The sequence below is a fragment of the Aspergillus pseudotamarii genome (assembly GCF_009193445.1).
Source record: "Aspergillus pseudotamarii strain CBS 117625 unplaced genomic scaffold BDV38scaffold_33, whole genome shotgun sequence".
NCBI lineage: Eukaryota > Fungi > Ascomycota > Eurotiomycetes > Eurotiales > Aspergillaceae > Aspergillus > Aspergillus pseudotamarii.
In genome coordinates this window covers 44,168-62,229 of record NW_022475047.1, presented here as the reverse complement: position 1 = coordinate 62,229, position 18,062 = coordinate 44,168, and the positions used below count along the sequence as shown (strand labels likewise).

Here is an 18,062-nt window from a genome sequence, read left to right as displayed (position 1 = left end):
CATTGCCATTGCTATTCTCGTCCCACGCGAGCTCATCTGCTGCGAAAATACCGGTAATTGGTGATACCCCATGCTGGCAGCTGCCCCAATGCTGGTGCGAAACTCAGGGATGCAGACCCTGCAACGCTGGTTGGCTTTAAGCCGTGCCACAACCCCCCTTCCTGAACCTGCCTCTCTTCTGCATCCCTTCTTCTTCTTTTCCTTCGTACTTCTTCTACCCAACCACCCCAGTCATTCGTTCAGACTTACCACGTTCAACTTCGTTTCTTCGTCTTCTATACTTATTTTCTGTAATTCTTGGACCGTAAGAGGGTCTTTCGGTCGTATATTAAATCCACTCTAGACGGATCTCGCCATTCTTTTCGAGCCGTCGCAATCAACTCCAGTCGTTTGATACATCAATCAGTTTCATTTTCATCATGAAGGGTTCCGCCATCGCGACAACCCTCACCTTGGGTGCCTCCGCTGTCCTCGCCGCTCCTTCCATCAAGGCGCGTGACGATGTGACTGCGGTTACCGTGAAGGGAAATGCCTTCTTCAAAGGTGACGAGCGGTTCTACATGCGTGGTGTCGACTACCAGCCCGGAGGCTCCTCCAAATTGTCCGACCCCATCGCCGATCCCGAAGGCTGCAAGCGTGACATCGAGAAGTTCAAGGATCTCGGTCTGAACACCATCCGTGTCTACTCCGTGGATAACTCCAAGAACCATGACGAGTGTATGAACGCCCTGGCGGATGCTGGCATCTACCTGGTGCTCGATGTCAACACTCCCAAGTACTCCCTCAACCGTGCCAACCCCAAGGTCTCCTACAACGAAAACTATCTTCAGTACATCTTCGCTACTGTCGATGCCTTTGCCGGCTACAAGAACACTCTGGCCTTCTTCTCCGGTAATGAGGTCATTAACGACGGCCCCTCCTCCAAGGCCGCCCCATACGTCAAGGCAGTCACTCGTGATCTCCGTCAGTACATTCGCAGCCGCAACTACCGTGAAATTCCTGTTGGATACTCTGCTGTAAGTTGACCCTATCCGTCGGAGTATGAGGAACCGGGTATTGATGTACTATCTGATCAGGCCGACATCGACACCAACCGTCTCCAGATGGCCCAGTTCATGAACTGTGGTACTGATGACGAGCGTAGTGACTTCTTCGCTTTCAATGACTACTCCTGGTGTGATCCTTCCTCCTTCAAGACGTCCGGCTGGGACGAGAAGGTGAAGAACTTCACTGGCTACGGTCTCCCCCTGTTCCTTTCTGAGTACGGCTGCAACACCAACAAGCGTCAGTTCCAGGAAGTCAGCTCCCTTTACAGCACCGACATGACCAGCGTCTACTCTGGTGGCCTGGTCTACGAGTACTCCCAGGAGCCCAGCAAATATGGTCTTGTTGAGATTAACGATAACAAGGTGAAGACTCTTTCTGATTACGATGCTCTGAAGTCGGCCTTCGAGAAGACCAGCAACCCCAAGGGCGACGGTGGCTACAACCAGACCGGTGGTGCCAACCCTTGCCCCGCCAAGGACTCCCCCAACTGGGACGTTGACAGCGATGCTCTGCCTGCTATCCCCGAGGGTGCTAAGAAGTTCATGAAGGACGGTGCTGGCAAGGGTGAGGGTTTCTCCGGCAAGGGTAGCCAGAGCGGTGGTGGTAGCACTTCCACTGGCACTGCCGAGCCCGGCTCTGGCTCTGCTACCGGCAGCTCTGGCAGCTCCTCTGGCAGCTCCTCCTCGTCCTCATCTGCTGGTGTCATGAACATCCCCAACATGTCCCTGGCGCCTCTCGTCGTTGGCATGGTCACTGTCATGTCCACTTTCGTGGGTGCTGGTCTTGTTCTTGTTTAAACCTTGAGTTCGTGTCCTGTGAGCTTGAATGGTTTTTGTTTCATGATTTTCTTCGATATCATTTGTTTCTGTTGGTATCCCGATGGATTATTTAAGGTGTATATCCAAATTGACGAAACCTGTCTTTGGCGTTAACTTGGAATGGGACGCCGGCAGAAGGCTTGTGACTTTGTACAGTTTGTACAGTTTGTTGGCACACAATTAGCCAGTTTCCATGTGTCAGTATAGAGCATTAATTGAACGATTCAAACCCCTTTCAAGTTACTGTGGTCTATCCCAACTTGGCACAAAGTGCACAAGACGGTATACTGGCTAATCTATCGAACCAATTGCAAATCACATAGGATGATCTTAGCTAACGAATATGACGCTGTAAATGCGAAGAAAGGATAGTGATGATGGGGAGGATCAGCTAGCGTAGAACTTCGTTCCTCTGAAAATATGGTGTTGTCTTCTATTTACACGCGTTGTTCTTATTCACTGCTTCAGAATCTTCTAATCAGAGGGACTTGCCCCCTTTTTTACCCTCTTAGTTTGTGACGTCAAAATGAACACGGAGCAGGGTAGTGTTATGTATATTCCAGAATATATAGGTATTATATACCAAATTTCTTTCCGGTATAATATCGACTATCTTATTCCGATTCTTTGGGGTGCGTTTTACGGCTTGTTTATTACTGATCTCAAGCTTAGGTATTTCTTATCTGGAACGCTATATAGGGATCGGACTAGCTTAATCTGTGTACAGATAGCTGTATATCTATATACCCTTACTAGATCGCACCGGTTCGATTCGGTAGTAGGTTGATGTTATTCTCTTTAACTATCTGACTGGTCCTATTTGACAATGCTCCCTCCTTCCTTTCCTGATACTAGATAGATGATGATCGCCAAGAAATGAAGAAAGGTGATCTTGGCTGGGTTTAGTGGAGTGAAAGGTTATCGAAAGGAGGTGAGGTGGAGCGTAGTCTGTAGAACTGATATAACACAATAAGCGTTTACTTATGCTACATGATGCTTTCTTTATTTCTTTCATCAAAACCCCACCCAGAGAATTCACTGTCTCGGAGCTGACCTGCCGAACCCTTGCCCTAGACCCTAAAAACGGTGCCTGAATCATGAGCCCCACTCGGAGCGGACCGAGTACACCTCCTTTGAATCCTCTCATTCTCTTGATACTCTCACAGTCACAGATCGATCTGTTTACTCCGTACGTAGCAACCCATCGGCTATGAATGCTCACGATGCTCAATTACCGGCATGACTCGTCTATATCTATCGGTCTCGGCATCATGGTGTCCTCAATCTACCGAAGTACTCCGATCAACCTGAGTGCGATCGGCCCTCACTTGCGTGGGTAGTTCCCATTGACCAGGGCCTTAAGGGTACTTTCGCTCTCCGGCCTCAATTTTCAAAGATAGCGCCTGTCAGGACGCAATTTAACCTTTCAAGGTTTGCCAGCGAAATAAGAATTCGGTAAAATTCCGGGTGATTATCTCCTGGGGCAATCTCTTTTCATTTGGTCCGGTTCACGGTCCTGGGATACGGAGACCAATGAAGTCGGGCGGTTTAGTGATCAATCCACAGCAGTAAGAACTATTGAGAATGGTGTTTCGTCTAGATGGGCTGGGCGATTAAAGCGCTATAGGGCATAATACAACTCAAACGGCCGCTGTCTATCGGTGAAACCGATGTCTTCATTAGCTCTGCTTGGCATGTCCACACCGTTGCACTTGGGCCACTTGTGGTCCCGCTCCAAATTGCTTAACCTGCAATGGACCAACGGCATTTCTTCGATATGGAAGAAACAGGCATGGATTCCGTGGACATGGATACTTCACGCGTGGTTTGGCTCAGACAGTTCCCACAATTTCAATTTGCCCAGTGCATTAGTTTCTTTCTCCCAACCGTCCTTCAATATCGTAGCGTATATGGGTTGCCTGGCATGATTGCCCCGTGCCGTGAAATCGGCGGGTTATCTCGATTTTATATGAATGCCAGCAACTGCCCGGGCGGCTACTCAGCTTGCTTTCCCTACTCAACTGTCATTTTCTTTCCTGTCATTCTTTTCGGCCATACCGCCGTCACTCTTTTTTTTTTCTGGGCTGCTGCTGGGCCAGCTTGTCCCGTTCCCTTCATTACTGTCGTTATACTCTCATTCCTTCTTATTTGTGACCTACTTTTCATTTCTGTCTGTATTTCTGGTAAATTAAGAGACAATGCGTTCCTCTTTCTTCGGAGGCCTCGTTGCCCTGAGCTCGGCGCTCGGCGCTGCGGCCATGAACTACAACTCTTCCGCTTACAGTGATTCGACAACCGGTATCGACTTCCAAAGATGGTGCGATGAAAAGACCGGCTTTTGCTTCGGCTTGGCCCTCCCCGAAACGGTTGATTCCGACTTCATCGGCCAGCTGGTTGTGCCTCTTTCGTCCTCCAACGGATGGGGTGGTGTGAGTCTTTCGAGCTCGATGACCAAGGCCCTTTTAATCGGAGCCTGGCCCAACGGCGACTCCGTCGTCTCGAGTCTGCGTGAGGCGCAGTCTTACACCAACCCTGATGTCTACAGCGGAGATGCCAGCCTTGAAGAGATCCCCGATGGAACTGCCATCAATAGCACTCACCTTACCTATACCTTCCTGTGCCGCAGCTGTGTCGTTGGAACGCCCACCACCTTCGGTAAGGATATGGACAGTTACTTCTTCGGCTGGGCTCTTAGCAAGACCAGCCCCAAGTCCCCTGCTTCTTCCGATGCTACTCTGAACTACCACGCTGCTGGATTCGGTAGCTTCCAAATGGTCCTCTCCGACGCCAAGTCCGCCAAGTACTCTACCTGGGCCTCCAAGGCTAAGGCGTCTTCCACTACCACCACCCCCTCCGCCTCTGCCTCCGCTAGCCCTAGCAGCACCCCCTCAGCTAGCGCTGTCCCAACCGTCTTGAACTCGACTTATGACTACATTGTTGTGGGAGGTGGTCCGGCTGGTATCATCACTGCCGAGCGATTGGCAGAGACCAAGAAGAAGGTCTTGCTGATTGAACGTGGTGTTGCTCCTACAGTGCAGATGGGTAACAAGAACGCTCTTTCGTGGAACAACTCCCTGACCCCTCACGATGTTCCCGCCCTTGGTAGCTCCCTTTCCAAGCTTGGCCTCCTGGATGACTATCTTTGCGATGATACTGCTGGTATGGCGGGCTGTGTTCTTGGTGGTGGCACTATTGTTAACGCTCTTGCGTTCATCTACCCCCAGGAGGCCGATTTCAACGACAAGTGGCCTGCCGGCTGGAAGTGGGACGATGTCAAGGATGCCGCTTCCCGTTTGTATGAGCGTAACCCTGGTAGCATTCTCCCGTCCGCTGATGGCAAGCGCTATGACTATGGCATGTACAATGTCCTCGGAGGCTTCTTCAAGGGCCTCGGCTGGAAGTCGGTCAACCAACACGAGCAGCCGAATGAGAAGCACCAGGCTTATGGTTACCCATCCTGGTCCGTTGCTAACGGCATTCGTGCTGGCCCCGTCCGTTCTTACCTTCCCTTAGCTCAGGAGCTCGACAACTTCTCCCTCCGCCTTCAGACCAAGGTCCGCCGTCTGGTACGTCGCGGTGGTCGTGTCACCGGTGTCGAGGTTGAGACTGAATCTGGTGCCGTCGAGATCATCAACATCCGTGCTGGTGGCAAGGTTATCCTGGCTGCTGGTTCTATGTCTACCCCTCGTGTCTTGTTCAACTCGGGTATCGGTCCTGCTAAGCAGATCGAGAATGTGAAGAGCGGCTCCACTGGCATCACCGTCCCTGCCCAGGAGGAGTGGATCAACCTCCCCGTCGGTGAGAACCTGAAGGACCACCCGATGTTCACCATCAACGTCCACAGCAAGAGCAACTTCACTGCTTTCAACACCTCCAGCGTCATTTCTGGCCCGGCTGCTGCTGTCCAGCAGCTCTACTCTGAAGGCTCCGGTGTGTTGTCCGAGGGTGGCCATCGTCTGCAGTTCTGGACCTCCAATCAAGGCAGTGATGGCAAGACCCGCTTCTACCAGGGATCTTGCAGTGTCGCCAGCGATGGTGTCATCACCATGAAGCTGTACTTGACCCACGGTGCAACCTCCTCTGGTGTCCTCGGAATCGGATCCTCCGGAGCCACCGTCATGGAGACTGAACCCTGGTTGCAGACCGATGCGGACAAGGAAGCCGTCACTCAGTTCCTTCAGGGCCTGCTGAACGATATGAAGAATTCGACCGCCGGATTCACCGTCCCCGACTTTAACTCTGCGGCCGACATCATCGCGAAGAAGACCAGCGGTGACCACTTCGTCGGAACCACCAAGATGGGTACCGACGACGGCCGCACCGGCGGTACCTCCGTCGTCGACACCAACGCCAAGGTTTACGGTACTGAGAACTTGGTAAGCTTTCCAATCCCATATTCAACCCGGATCCGCACTAACATAAACGTAAACTAGTACGTCGTTGACGCCAGTATCCACCCCGACCTGCCCACCGGCAACACCCAAGCCATCGTCATGATTGCTGCCGAGGCTGCCGCCGCCAAGATCATCGCTGCTGGCGACTCCATCCCTGCCTCCAGCGCGTCGGTGTCCGCTCCCATTCAGAAGACTGCCTACCCCAGCAGTGCTGTCAGCAGCAGCGTCGTTACCAGCGCGTCCACTACTCCCGCTGCTTCCTCTGCGGCCGCCGAGTCCACCAGCGACTGTGACGAGACCTTCACCACCACCGTCACCCCCGCTGAAACCGCTGCCCCCACCCATGCTCCCGCTGGTAGCACCACCAGGGCCGTCCTCAGCTCCACTTCTGCTGCGGCTGCTGGCACTACCTCCGCCGCAGATGCCGCCTCCGTCACCGTGGTGACTGTCACCAAGCAAGTCGTGGTCACGAGCACTACAACCATCACTGTTCTGCCTACCTTCGCCTAGATGGTGAGCAGCAGTGTCATCGGGGAGATCATGCACCGTCATGTATATGCGCATTGACTCCGAGATGACTGGACCTAGCCTTTTTCTTATAGATATTGTCGGTATAGAGTTTTTCAATGAATGTTTTCATCCAAATGTGTACTCTGACCCTTTTACGTAGAACCGACACAGGATATCTAAAATTAGTGTATATGGTACGCTGAGTAATGTACTTAATCAAACGCCCTTGCACCTTTCCCAAAGCCCCTCGCCACACTAGATGCAAGATACCTTGAATGAACATCAGCATAGTGTTCATCTCTCTCATGGAGTGACATAGTCATAATACCAGCTACATTCAGGGGGTCATTCTTATTCTCAGCGAGCAAGCACGAACTAGCGGCTCACTCAGCCTTGTATAGGTATTAAACGTCATTATTAATGTATAAAATTGAACTGAACTGAGCAAGGCATAAACAGGAAAATAATCTTTGCACAGAAAAAAGCATCCACAAACATGGATGATCCAATTCCAGTCACTAGTTTCTATCGCCCGACAGTTCCAGAACTCCACGCGTGACGTAAGGGGGCAGGATACTGCTCATACCTATATGGAATCTAAATGTAAAAGGGTTGTGTCGATGTCCATCTTGTCTTGCCGCCCCTAGACTCTAAGTAGAGTATATAGACTAAGTAACTTAAGCACGATATATATTACCTTATCTAATCGTATAATGATTTATATGATATTAGGGTAACAAGATGAAATTAGAACGAGCGCCGCTCGAAGTCCAAGAAAATTGATTGAATTAAAGAATGACTTGTGGAAGCCTGTACTTTATCTGATATTGCATGAATTCAGGAAGAACGAAAGGTGAAAAGAGAAGAATAAATTTATACTTTCAGCCATGGAACTAAGGTAAGAATCTTTCTCAAGTTGTCACTGTGCTGATCATACCGGTGTCTTTCGATACGATATATGACAGAGGTCTGTGTGGTTAAGCTTTCGGTAGGTTAATCTGAACCTATGCTAATCTCCCTAGAAACCATCCGAGTTGCTCTGATAGGGGATGGCATTCAACCTTGCTGCCTCACCCTTGACATTGACTAACCAGTACCGTGCCATGACTTAGCTACCTTTGGTTGGCAGTACGGCTCACTATGAGAGATAGTCAGTAGAATGCCCCACTGGAACTCCTATTTGGGCCTTTGCAGCTGTTTGGTAAAAGATTAATGCAGTTGGAGGTGTTTTGTCGTAGCACTATAATAACATAATTATCATTTGTTTTACCACATCGAATTGATCAATAGCTCATTTGAGTTGAAAACCAGGAGGGTGGCTGCTAATTTAGTAATGGCCCTTGTACTGCATAAGCGGCGAGGTTCACTACACAAACGGTAAGAGTAAGTAAGATCGTCACGATGAGGAATCAAGTGGATCTGAGAAAAGCTGTAGGAAAGCGGGGTATTTGACACGTATCAGTCTGACTGTGGCATGTTGATGTGATTAAAATTCGATGGATCTAATTTTGACTGCATGCAATCGGTCAAGATCTTAAGATCCACAGACCAGCCCCGCCAATGGTTAGCCACCTTACCTATAGCATGGCCAAATCTTAGTTAGACACGTATAAGGACTTGGATTATAATTTGACATTTGAATAAATGTGCCGTTAAGCTTTTAGCAACTGCCATGATAGCTCTGCCATACGGTGGGGGTAATCCCTGGTTTTAAATTGCTCAATTTGTTATAAATTGAACTGCAGCCCTCGCTCTAAATAAAATACTCTTACCCATTGTGCAGCGAACGATACTCCCTTACAAAGTACCCTAAGATGGTAGGTTTTAAACATTTTCCCATCTGCTGTTCCTGTCTCACTTGTCACAAAAGATCAAACCTACTCAGGGCCGTTTGGTAGTTAAGGTGAAAGATGAATCTGCAGACTCTGCAGGTTCTCCCCCCCCTGAGACCAAGAGGAAGAAGCCTATTGAGGGAAAGGTTATGGCAGTCGGCAAGGGAAAGGTGTTAGACGATGGAACTGTTCACCCCTTGGAAGTTAAAGAAGGAGATACCGTACTGTTTTCCAAGGTACAGTCCATACCCCTTATTATGATATAAGACAGGCAGTATGATTGATGCCCGGCATAGGACGCTGGATCGGAGGTGAAGGTCGACGGGGAAAGCTTCATCCTGCTTAAGGAAGAGGAGTAAGTTTATTTTCTTGAAACGTGCGACGGGCATATATTAATTCAAATTTAGAATCTTGGGTATCATTGAATCTTGATTTCTCATAGCCCTGCATCTAAGGATATTGTTCTTTAGTCGAGGACCAGACCTCGATCAAATAAACCATCCAGCTTCCTATATGCAATATGTCGTTATCTGTTGACTTGACATTCTAATTCGTATACGTCTGTCATGACTGAACAAGCGATTTATCTGACTTTTCAGAATTTCTAGAATGTCGCCATACTATAATCTTCTTCAGGATAAATAAGTAATATAAGGGTTTCCCCCGAGACAAACAGCGCAGAGTGGGAGAGGAAAAAGATAATACCAAGGGTTCTAACCGTAGAACTATCGTATACTGGCTGTGCAGAATGTATCAATTGTTTATTGGGGAAGACTGGTGTAACGGCTATACCGTTACGGATCTACTTGATGATTATCAAGGCTTTTGATGATCAATCTAAAGTACGTTGAGTCACCACAGTAGTTTGGCTCAAACAGGTTAATAGAATTTTGATTGGTTGTTGCAGTTACCAAAGGTATCCCATGGCCAGTGTTCGATCCAATGGCCTTCGCGATGTGGTCAGAGCAGCAGTGCCTCTCCAGGATCTCAACTACCGACGGGTTACCGATGATAAGATAGCCCATCCAGACAGCACCATCCTTGTAGACCTAGCTGTCCATGAGGAGGGTGTCCGCAGGATTCTGCGCCAGTAGGGCCTACCCGCTTCGTTCCCATGAGCGATGATAATATTGTGGTTTTTCTCATGACCCGGCGAAACAATGGGACACAAGCAGATTGCTGCTTATGAGGATATGTTGGAGAGGTATTCTCGTTATCTTCGTGATGGATGCCATCTCCTTGGCCCTACGGCCAAAGTCTGGGTTACTGAAAGGCTGGCTGGAATTGAAAATCACTCGTCGGTCCTTCATCCAAATTGCCTAGATGTGAGAAGCCTCGCTGTTCCTCGTTATGTGATAACTCTGCAGACTATATGAATCCGCTGTCCGGAATCCCAAAGCCACCCTTGAGAGATTATCCAAAAGCTATACCTTCGAGATGTTGTCAGAGAAGCAGTTCCTCACGAAGGCCAGACGATCTTTCAAGGATCGGTTTAAGTCGACCTTGTCGTTGAGCCCAGCGGGATATCAAGGATTTGCCGGCTCTGTGAGCTAGTCGAATTCTAGAGGTTGAATAAACTAATGGAGGATGGGGCTCCTTATGGACAAGACTGCATTGAGGGTCTTGTCGAAGCTCGGTATCGATAGCGGAGATTGGGTGTTCCTTAAGCTTGATTCCTAAATAACTAGGAGGCTATGACTGGAGTACAACTTTTCAACCTCCCAGAATATCTATTCTTCCACCCATTTAGCATCAGGCCACCCGTTGTTCTTCTCCCAATTAAGCCAGTCCCCGAGCATCTCTGTCGCAAATATCAGCAGGGATGTAAACACTGGGGATCAGACCTCATAGAAGTCGATGATAGCACACGGGCAATGGGCAACAGGTATAAGGAGAGCCCATAGGGTCAAAAGGTAGGAAGGGCTTACCATGGCAGGTGAGCTTCTGGTCTCCATTTCTGTCCATAGCCAGCATCTCAGCAAAGTTAGTTACAGTTTCCTCTTTTGTATCGGACGTGTCCTGAGAGAGCTTGAGGAGTTCTTTTGGAGAAAGGCCTAAAGCTGCGTTAGCTGATTGAAAGTCTTTTTCAAGAACACTCAAGTACCATTTTTGTCCATATCCTTTTCGAAGTTTCATTTACGCATTAGCAAATAGGGTCAAGAACGGAAAAAAGGGATGCTTCGGATGGGGCATGAACACACATATTTCTCGAATATCTCGAAGATAACGATCGGGGTAATGGCGCTCACATATGGTACCTAGTAGTTCAAATAAGTACGCAAAATAATGGAATACAAAGATGATAGTAATACTTACCTGATGAGGCATTTTGCTTTGACTAGTAAGGAAGAGATAGTGATATAGAAGTGTAGGCTTTTTGGAGAAGATAATTCTGGGTAAGCCCCGGGATAGTTTGCGTGGCTTTATAGTCCTTACTGCGGCTGGCGGCGTACAGAATGATCGTCTATTGTTCACTGTATGATACCACTAACATGTAACAATATTCAGTTGTCCCGTCATAGACTCATGTCATTCATAGGTCCATCCATTCGATCTTCTTGTCAATATATGCCCGCACGGGCTGAAATCGTCATGACAAGGAATTTCCCGCAAACTTAACCAGACGTAATTCCCGGCTGTTCCGCCCACCTCAGAATAAAAAATAAAAAAAAACAGAACATAACTTGAAAATTCTATAGGACAGAGAACTACTCGCGCGGAGAGGAGCTGAGAAGGATGGACTAGATTGAGTGATTCGATTACGTATATTCTTATTATTCATTAAGAGATAAAACCTACTGCGATAGAGATCATTTCATGATTCATCGACATCGGATAGGATGACGATAGTTACATCGCGCGGTATTCTGAGGGCGGAAACAGACTGTTTGCGGATACGCCAACTACCTGCGAGGTATCTCAGGTAATATCGAATGCTCGAGAATCAGCATACCGGTACAATATGACAACCTGATGCTTTGGGTTCCTATGTCATGACCAGCACACATAAGGTTGCTTAGTTCTGGAATGTTTCTGTAACATGTGGCAAGTCGAAGGGATTAGGGGTACAGTCTGCACATCACCGACGTCAACCAATATAGTCAGGCCATTGTTCAGTTTGGCATCGAGAATACCCATCTGTAAGGGCCTGTGCAAACTACGCTTCCGAACATATACTACTGATCTAAGAGACTCGTTCAGCGCAGCTCAGAATATACCTCAAAGACTGATTACGAAGAGCTGAAGGCCCAATTATAAAACCTAGAGAAAGCAGTCCAGGAGCACATTGCTCTCACAACTGAATAACAAAATAAAGCCTTGGAACGCAAAGAATGACTTCAGGAGAAACAAACAAAACTAACAAGAAAAGGGGTTTAAGCCCGCCTGATCCCGCGTCTCAGTCCTTCGAATGATTACCCAGCTGACCACGCTTGGGATGTGTATGAACAGAAGAAGGATTGTATACCCAAACCTTTTAACAGCCTCGTATTATCAATATATTTCAGACATGTAATCACTTACCCGCCTCAGAACCAGTCACCTCACGCTTCTCTAGCATAGATACTGACAACAAGCTTTGCCTGACGAAAGGTCCTGGAATTCAGTTGCCCAATATTCAACAAGATAGGCTTGGCTTGGCCTTGCTTTGCCGACGCTTGTGGATATGGGTTCTGATAACGTTCAGATCATACCCTTATTTTAAATACCTACCTTTAAAGGTTGCATGTTCATCACTATAGAAGAATCACTGAATTTTAAATTCATAACCAAGTTAAATATACTCTTTTCAGGATAGGCTTTACTAATAACTATCAACCAATTAAAAACATGGGGTTTAGAAGAGCTGTCTAGTGTCAAAGCAACCCCTTACTTCCGAGATTCACCTTATCTTTATTTTATTTAAGAATGATGGATGCTAGGTATGCATGATATATTATTTGACAATGATCGGCTCCAGCTCCCGATAGCGTCTTCCCACCTGTGGACTAACTGTAGGTATCATCAAACTATGATGAAAGATAGCCAAGATCCCGACTGCTGCTATAGCTATCATTACAGCGTCCAATATGATGAAACATATGTGTGATGAGGTACCCCGACCACCCTTGAGGCAGCTCAGCCAGCTCGTATATACTCCGAATATTCAAGCACAGAAAACTCATAACCATCCCGGCAAACAAAAGCGAGACGCTCTTTGGGATCACACCTTGGTGAGGATAGATGGTCCTAAAGACACAGTCCACCATACGGACGGCAACGGCTAGCGTTGAGGTCATCTGAGATACAATACCGGCAATCATAATATGAGCCCTAACGGCCATATCACGGTGAGCGCTGAGTGTGGCGGAAGCAAGACCGCCCCCAACAGCCTGGACTGCGAGGGAAACGAGATCGCAGGCGCAGAAGGACCAGAAGTAACAGTCAGGTCCGGAAATAAGAAGACTTTCGCCCGAATACTGGGATGATACAACCCAGGAGTAGGTAAATGCCGGCCGAGAAAAAGATTGGGGCTGAATGCTAGTTCGTTACGCCTGAGGGCTGAACTCAGTAGCATGTCACAATGCATTCTGACCTATGATCAAGGTAGAGAGTTGCATAGGAAAAACAGACTTGCTGTATGGCCATGTAGCCGACCATATTCGAGCTGCCTATCCCAGGATCTCTCCAAGATGGCAATAAGCGGATTAGCCTGCACGACACACTATATTTAAAACGGGCTTCAGGAGAAAGGGAAAGAATGTGTTTGTGCACCCAAGCAGCCAATAACAAAGACAATACACCACGAGGTCTTTCTACGGACACAATGGACAACGTGTTAAGTCATCAAGGTGCTAAAGAATATCGAAAAGAAGATTTCAGCGACCAAAGAAGGCTGATATCCATATAGAGTCCGCACGTCGTCAATAACTGGGTGACAGGCCAAGCGCTGACCATGCCACGAGTTCGGCATCCTTTTGGAGATGCAGAATTTGTTTGTTTGAGTCCAAATATAATGCTAAAGAGAGCAATGGCATGGGCACCTTATGCTTGGGATTGGCGCAGGGGTTCATATAGAATTTACCAGGGCCTTTTTCATTCTGTCATTTGACCAGTTGAAAAGGACGCTATACCTAATTGATGGAAAGGATATATAGTGCAGGTTACAAGGCCCTCATTCTTCCTGATGCCGAGGGTTAAACTTGGTATGGAGAATGTCTGGCCGTGACTAGAATAAACAGCTACGATGCTATCTTTCTTTCGGTCATGCTTGATTCTCGTGCATTTCACGCTTTGTACGGTCCGATGTAGGGAGCGCTTACGACTCGGGAACAACAGAGGTTCTGCTTCCACCATGTGAGTATAATACTGAAAGGAATCCTGTTAGCCTGCATATCATCATCCATTGCGCAAGCCACGATAGGTGGCAAAGAATGGACTGATCCGTATTACCACAACTCGCCAGTGACTCCCTAGGAGACACCAAGCTTCGCGGGCTTCATAGTGGTTGCGGTTTGTCTGCTCGACCTCATTTATGGCACGAGCCTACGCCTGATATATATGGCTCATCATGTGGGAATCCTATTAGCAGTTCAAGGTCTCGTATTTCTCATTGTGAACGCACTAATAACTAGGGCCTAGGAAATGCGGTACCTGGGAAACATGTCCGAAATTGGCATGTTCTGGGGTAAGCTGACAGTTTTGCACCAACCATATGTACATATATCAGGGGTCATGGCCATTGACATAAGTGATAGTTCTGTTCTGTTCTCGGGGATGCCCGGTTTCACATTGCATCTGACGCTTATTCTCAAACGACATTTTGCACACGGGGATATGAAGATGCGGAACATCTACTATTATGCCTTCTACGTGAATGTCGCGGTAACGGTCCTCGAAGTTGTGTCAATATTCTACCTTACATACGCACATCGGAACAAGTTGCCTGCTGCCGCTACGATCGGTATCGGTACTCTGCAGGTTTTGTTCACCTACACAAAAGCAAATAAATGCCAGCGTATCTACACTGTGTATGAGGAACAGTTATCAGTGCCCAATAAGGGCCGACTATGATTACTGCCCAGATGGGCTAAATTCGTGGTCATTCTGCACGAATATACCCCATACCAGGTGGCTTAACAGGTTCGGTTGGCTGCCACGGGGTTGACTTGAAGAATAGGCCCCGTATACAGGGATCATTTCGCCATCGTGGAAGCACTGGGGCTATTATGGGAGAGCATTTACCATAGACGCTGGGGGAGTAACGATATCAATCGAAAGGTGTATATGTAACTGATTATGGTAATACTTTGCGTTTGTTGACATTTGTCTTTTTACAGAGTACAAGACGGAAAACGAGGTTTCTTTTGTACATGATCTCCTATTGAGGTGCCCTGTCTTTTTGTCTTTATAGTCCACCTGGAGTAGCCATCATTCCTCACACCGTATAATTTCCTCATACTGATCTGTTCACAAAATGGGCCTGCGAAGTCCTTATCTCATACAGAAAAGGCTTGAACCTTCGTGACTCGCACTCAAAGTCTATTGTGGCTAATCTTTAACCAACTTTGGATTTGGTCCTGATAGGTATGATCTGACGAAAAACCGAAGAAAGAGGCAAGTCAACGGTACAAGGTAGATTGTGGTCAAGAGCAATGCAAACACTTGCCCGCTGTTGTCCAAACAGGGCACCCGACCGAAATTATCCTGCCGAAAGGGTATGTTTGTCCGGCTCTCATTGCCATAGATTTCATCGCGTGCCTTATTTGTCGAAGTCAGAGGGGGCCAGACAGTCGCATCAAACGAGATAAACAGGTAGGACCACGCGAAAATCGATCCCAGGATGAACTGCGCGATTTGCATCCCAGTAAGGATACGCTTGAGCAGACCAGGTACTGCAACCTTGAGTGTGGCAAGGGTGTAATAAAAGTACTGGTTATGGGACAGATGTTAGTGAATCCATGAGGGAGAAACCTGGGGTTTCTTGTCACTTACCATGAGTGTGTGAATCACCGAGTTCAAAAGAAGGCCAACAAGACCTGGTGGAGATGCATATCTCACACCTGCCCATGTGCATAACATAACACCTGCATGATGATAAGTCTGCAGAAAGGAACTATTCCTTCCTTTCATAAGGAGGAGAACTGTATCGACAACTTCATAGAATTTTGACATATAGAACATCCACATGTAATAATCAATGCCACGATCCCATAAGGAATCAAACTCCAATATTCCAGGATGGAGAATGTCAACGCTGTGATCATTTGATGTCGTGTGCTGCACAAGAGACCCCTTTTCTTCCTTCCCGTCGAATTTGCAAAGTGCGTGTAAGGCAGATACAAGAGGTAGGTTGCTTCGTTGTAACATTAAGGTTGATTTAATCGTTTGATAAGTGCCCAAGGCAATCCATGCAGAGAAGAGCACCAGACCCACATTATGGAAGAGCACAAACTGGTGAAATAGCGGATTACAGCTCAGGGGCCATGGGCGGTTTTGTCGCTTTCTATTGAGGTGATTAACGGTACAGACGCATATTGCGTAGAGGCAGGCGATAAGCAGAGGTAGTTTAACATCGAGTGTGTGATAGAACAGAGCCGGACTTATGTTAATCGGCCTATCCCACGACAGCTGGGACTGGGATGCGGGGAGGCTAGGTAGGGGATGAGAATTGGGAGGAAGTTTGAAAATGTGAGGATCAGGTAGTCCAAAGTACATTGGAAATATTGAGTCCCCCATAGGGTGAGAACAAGAGGTTGGCCAATGGCGAAGAGAAGGAGGTAAGAAAAAGTTTTAATTCACCGGAGGACAAAAGAATACAACTTCTCTTTGAGGATAGGAGTTTCAACTAGATATAGCACCAACCTCGTGCCATAACATTCATGCAAACGTGCATGGAATGAGTGTTGAAAAAATAAATAAATAGATAGATAAAAAAGCATGTCAAGCGGAGACTCCCACCTGCAATTCTGGCGAGACCCGGTTACAGGAAACATGCATGCTTCTGGTATTCGTCAGGGTTTCAAATGACCACTATGCAATATGAAAGGTGCAATGACATTCCTTGTAACTTGATCAAGATATTCTACACTAGTTTCGATCGTCGGAAAGTTTCCGGATTCTGCCAAGTACGACGCAAGGAGTAGTGTCTCTCGTTTTGCGAATGCTGATGGGTAGCTATTGTATTGCGTATCTCATATGATTGCAGATTCGAATTGACACGTAGTCTAATGGCTGCTTATTCGACATTATTGATGGTCGTTGTTCCGTGGAATGTGGGCTCTCCCAAGAGGTTGAGGCTTGGATTGCTTAGAAATAGGAGTGAGACCGCTTGAATTTGAGAGGGAGTATTGGCTTTGATCTTTGAGATATGGAGAAAGGTGCAGGGTATGTATGATAGATTGCTAGCTGTTCAATGCGCGTTGTGAGCTGAGCTGTTGTTGGTCATTGATTGCAATGGTCTAGAACAATTAGTGTAGCACTTGGTGAGCCAACTTGTGGTGGGGTTGTGATTGTTGAAGTCATATAGAGCCGTGGCCCAAGGAAGTTCATTCCTTGCCCTGGTTGATCTTATGTGTGCTCATGATGTTAGTCTCCCGGGATTGGTGCCTTCCCCTATTCGCTTAGCACTAGACATTCCTTTAGCTCTTAAATCAGGTCATTAAAACTCGACTTTGGCCCTTCATCCAAGGGTAGATTGATAAGCGCACTAGAATCATTGCGTTCCATACGGACCTAAATGGAAGTATTTGCCTCTGATTTCCGGCTTGCGTTCTAGTAGTCCAAGGAGAAACCGGAGCAGTAAGCAACGCACCAGTTCTAGGGCAAGTCTGATATTACGATGGAATCGGGCGACAATGTACTCAAGCATTCAACTGCATCTTCAGGATAATATCATGCAGTTTGATGCCGTTGTTAGTCGGATCTTCAAACACACGGAGAGTCAGGATTGGCGACTTTGAAGAATAAAGCCGAACGCTAATTGATAGGGAAAAATTATGAACAAAGTCTCCATCGGAATGCTTAAGATAACGCGCGCACCACTTTCCCTACTAAAATATCCTTCGCATCCAGTAGAGGCGGGGCCAGTGGACCACTTTGATCTTGAGGGTCGACGGGTTCCACGGGTTCCGGCACTGTGGTGGAAGAGGAGTATAAAGTCGGAGTTACCCGACAGCCAAATCTTCCCATGCTGGGAAGGGCTCCACTAAAAGCCCCATTCTCTTAATATTCGTCAAATGATGGGAATGGATATCTCCGGATATTAGAAGAATATTTTGCTCAGAGGTGGGCCGAAGCAGACTGCTTTTGTTCTGCTTAAATGGAGACTGGTTTCTATTCCGTGTGTCTGCTCAAGGCCATATTAAAACACATTCATGATAAATTAACTTGCTGGACATTTAGGCAGCCATATACTAGGCTTTTTGGTTAGCTTTAGCTTTATTAAAAGCGCGTACTGGTATCTCAGATGTTATTGGTGTCGA

At 47.3% G+C, this 18,062-nt stretch overlaps 5 protein-coding genes across 5 annotated transcripts; 4 read left to right on the top strand and 1 right to left on the bottom strand.

The window, feature by feature from the left end:
* Positions 1-419: 419 nt before the first annotated feature.
* gel1 (1,3-beta-glucanosyltransferase gel1) lies at positions 420-1,844 on the top strand (the record flags this gene model as incomplete). The annotated part of the gene is made up of 2 exons (XM_032060102.1): positions 420-1,016; positions 1,077-1,844. 2 exons carry the CDS (start codon positions 420-422, stop codon positions 1,842-1,844), a joined length of 1,365 nt encoding a protein of 454 aa, XP_031912612.1.
* A 2,219-nt stretch (positions 1,845-4,063) lies between these two features.
* Positions 4,064-6,769, top strand: BDV38DRAFT_271906 (putative cellobiose dehydrogenase; the record flags this gene model as incomplete). The annotated part of the gene is made up of 2 exons (XM_032057395.1): positions 4,064-6,241; positions 6,299-6,769. The coding sequence occupies 2 exons, from the start codon at positions 4,064-4,066 to the stop codon at positions 6,767-6,769; spliced, it is 2,649 nt and encodes an 882-aa protein (XP_031912611.1).
* Positions 6,770-9,524: 2,755 nt separating this feature from the next.
* On the top strand, positions 9,525-9,924 carry BDV38DRAFT_283762 (uncharacterized protein; the record flags this gene model as incomplete). The annotated part of the gene is made up of 2 exons (XM_032060101.1): positions 9,525-9,691; positions 9,777-9,924. 2 exons carry the CDS (start codon positions 9,525-9,527, stop codon positions 9,922-9,924), a joined length of 315 nt encoding a protein of 104 aa, XP_031912610.1.
* Positions 9,925-13,534: 3,610 nt separating this feature from the next.
* On the top strand, positions 13,535-14,652 carry BDV38DRAFT_293756 (uncharacterized protein; the record flags this gene model as incomplete). The annotated part of the gene is made up of 5 exons (XM_032062323.1): positions 13,535-13,573; positions 13,891-14,024; positions 14,067-14,181; positions 14,221-14,266; positions 14,309-14,652. The coding sequence occupies 5 exons, from the start codon at positions 13,535-13,537 to the stop codon at positions 14,650-14,652; spliced, it is 678 nt and encodes a 225-aa protein (XP_031912609.1).
* A 400-nt stretch (positions 14,653-15,052) lies between these two features.
* Positions 15,053-16,946, bottom strand: BDV38DRAFT_109583 (elongation of very long chain fatty acids protein). Its single transcript, XM_032050952.1, has 2 exons — positions 15,574-16,946; positions 15,053-15,510 (listed from the first exon to the last, which is right to left on the bottom strand). Exons 1-2 carry the CDS (start codon positions 16,315-16,317, stop codon positions 15,130-15,132), a joined length of 1,125 nt encoding a protein of 374 aa, XP_031912608.1. The 5' UTR covers positions 16,318-16,946; the 3' UTR covers positions 15,053-15,129.
* Positions 16,947-18,062: the final 1,116 nt, after the last annotated feature.

Bases quoted from the DNA above. Each gene is read 5' to 3' on its own strand.
- BDV38DRAFT_109583 (XM_032050952.1), bottom strand. From the start codon at position 16,317: ATGGGGGACTCAATATTTCCAATGTACTTTGGACTACCTGATCCTCAC. The intron at 15,511-15,573 runs GTAAGTGACAAG...TCCCATAACCAG, and splicing joins CGGTGATTCACACACTCATG to TACTTTTATTACACCCTTGC.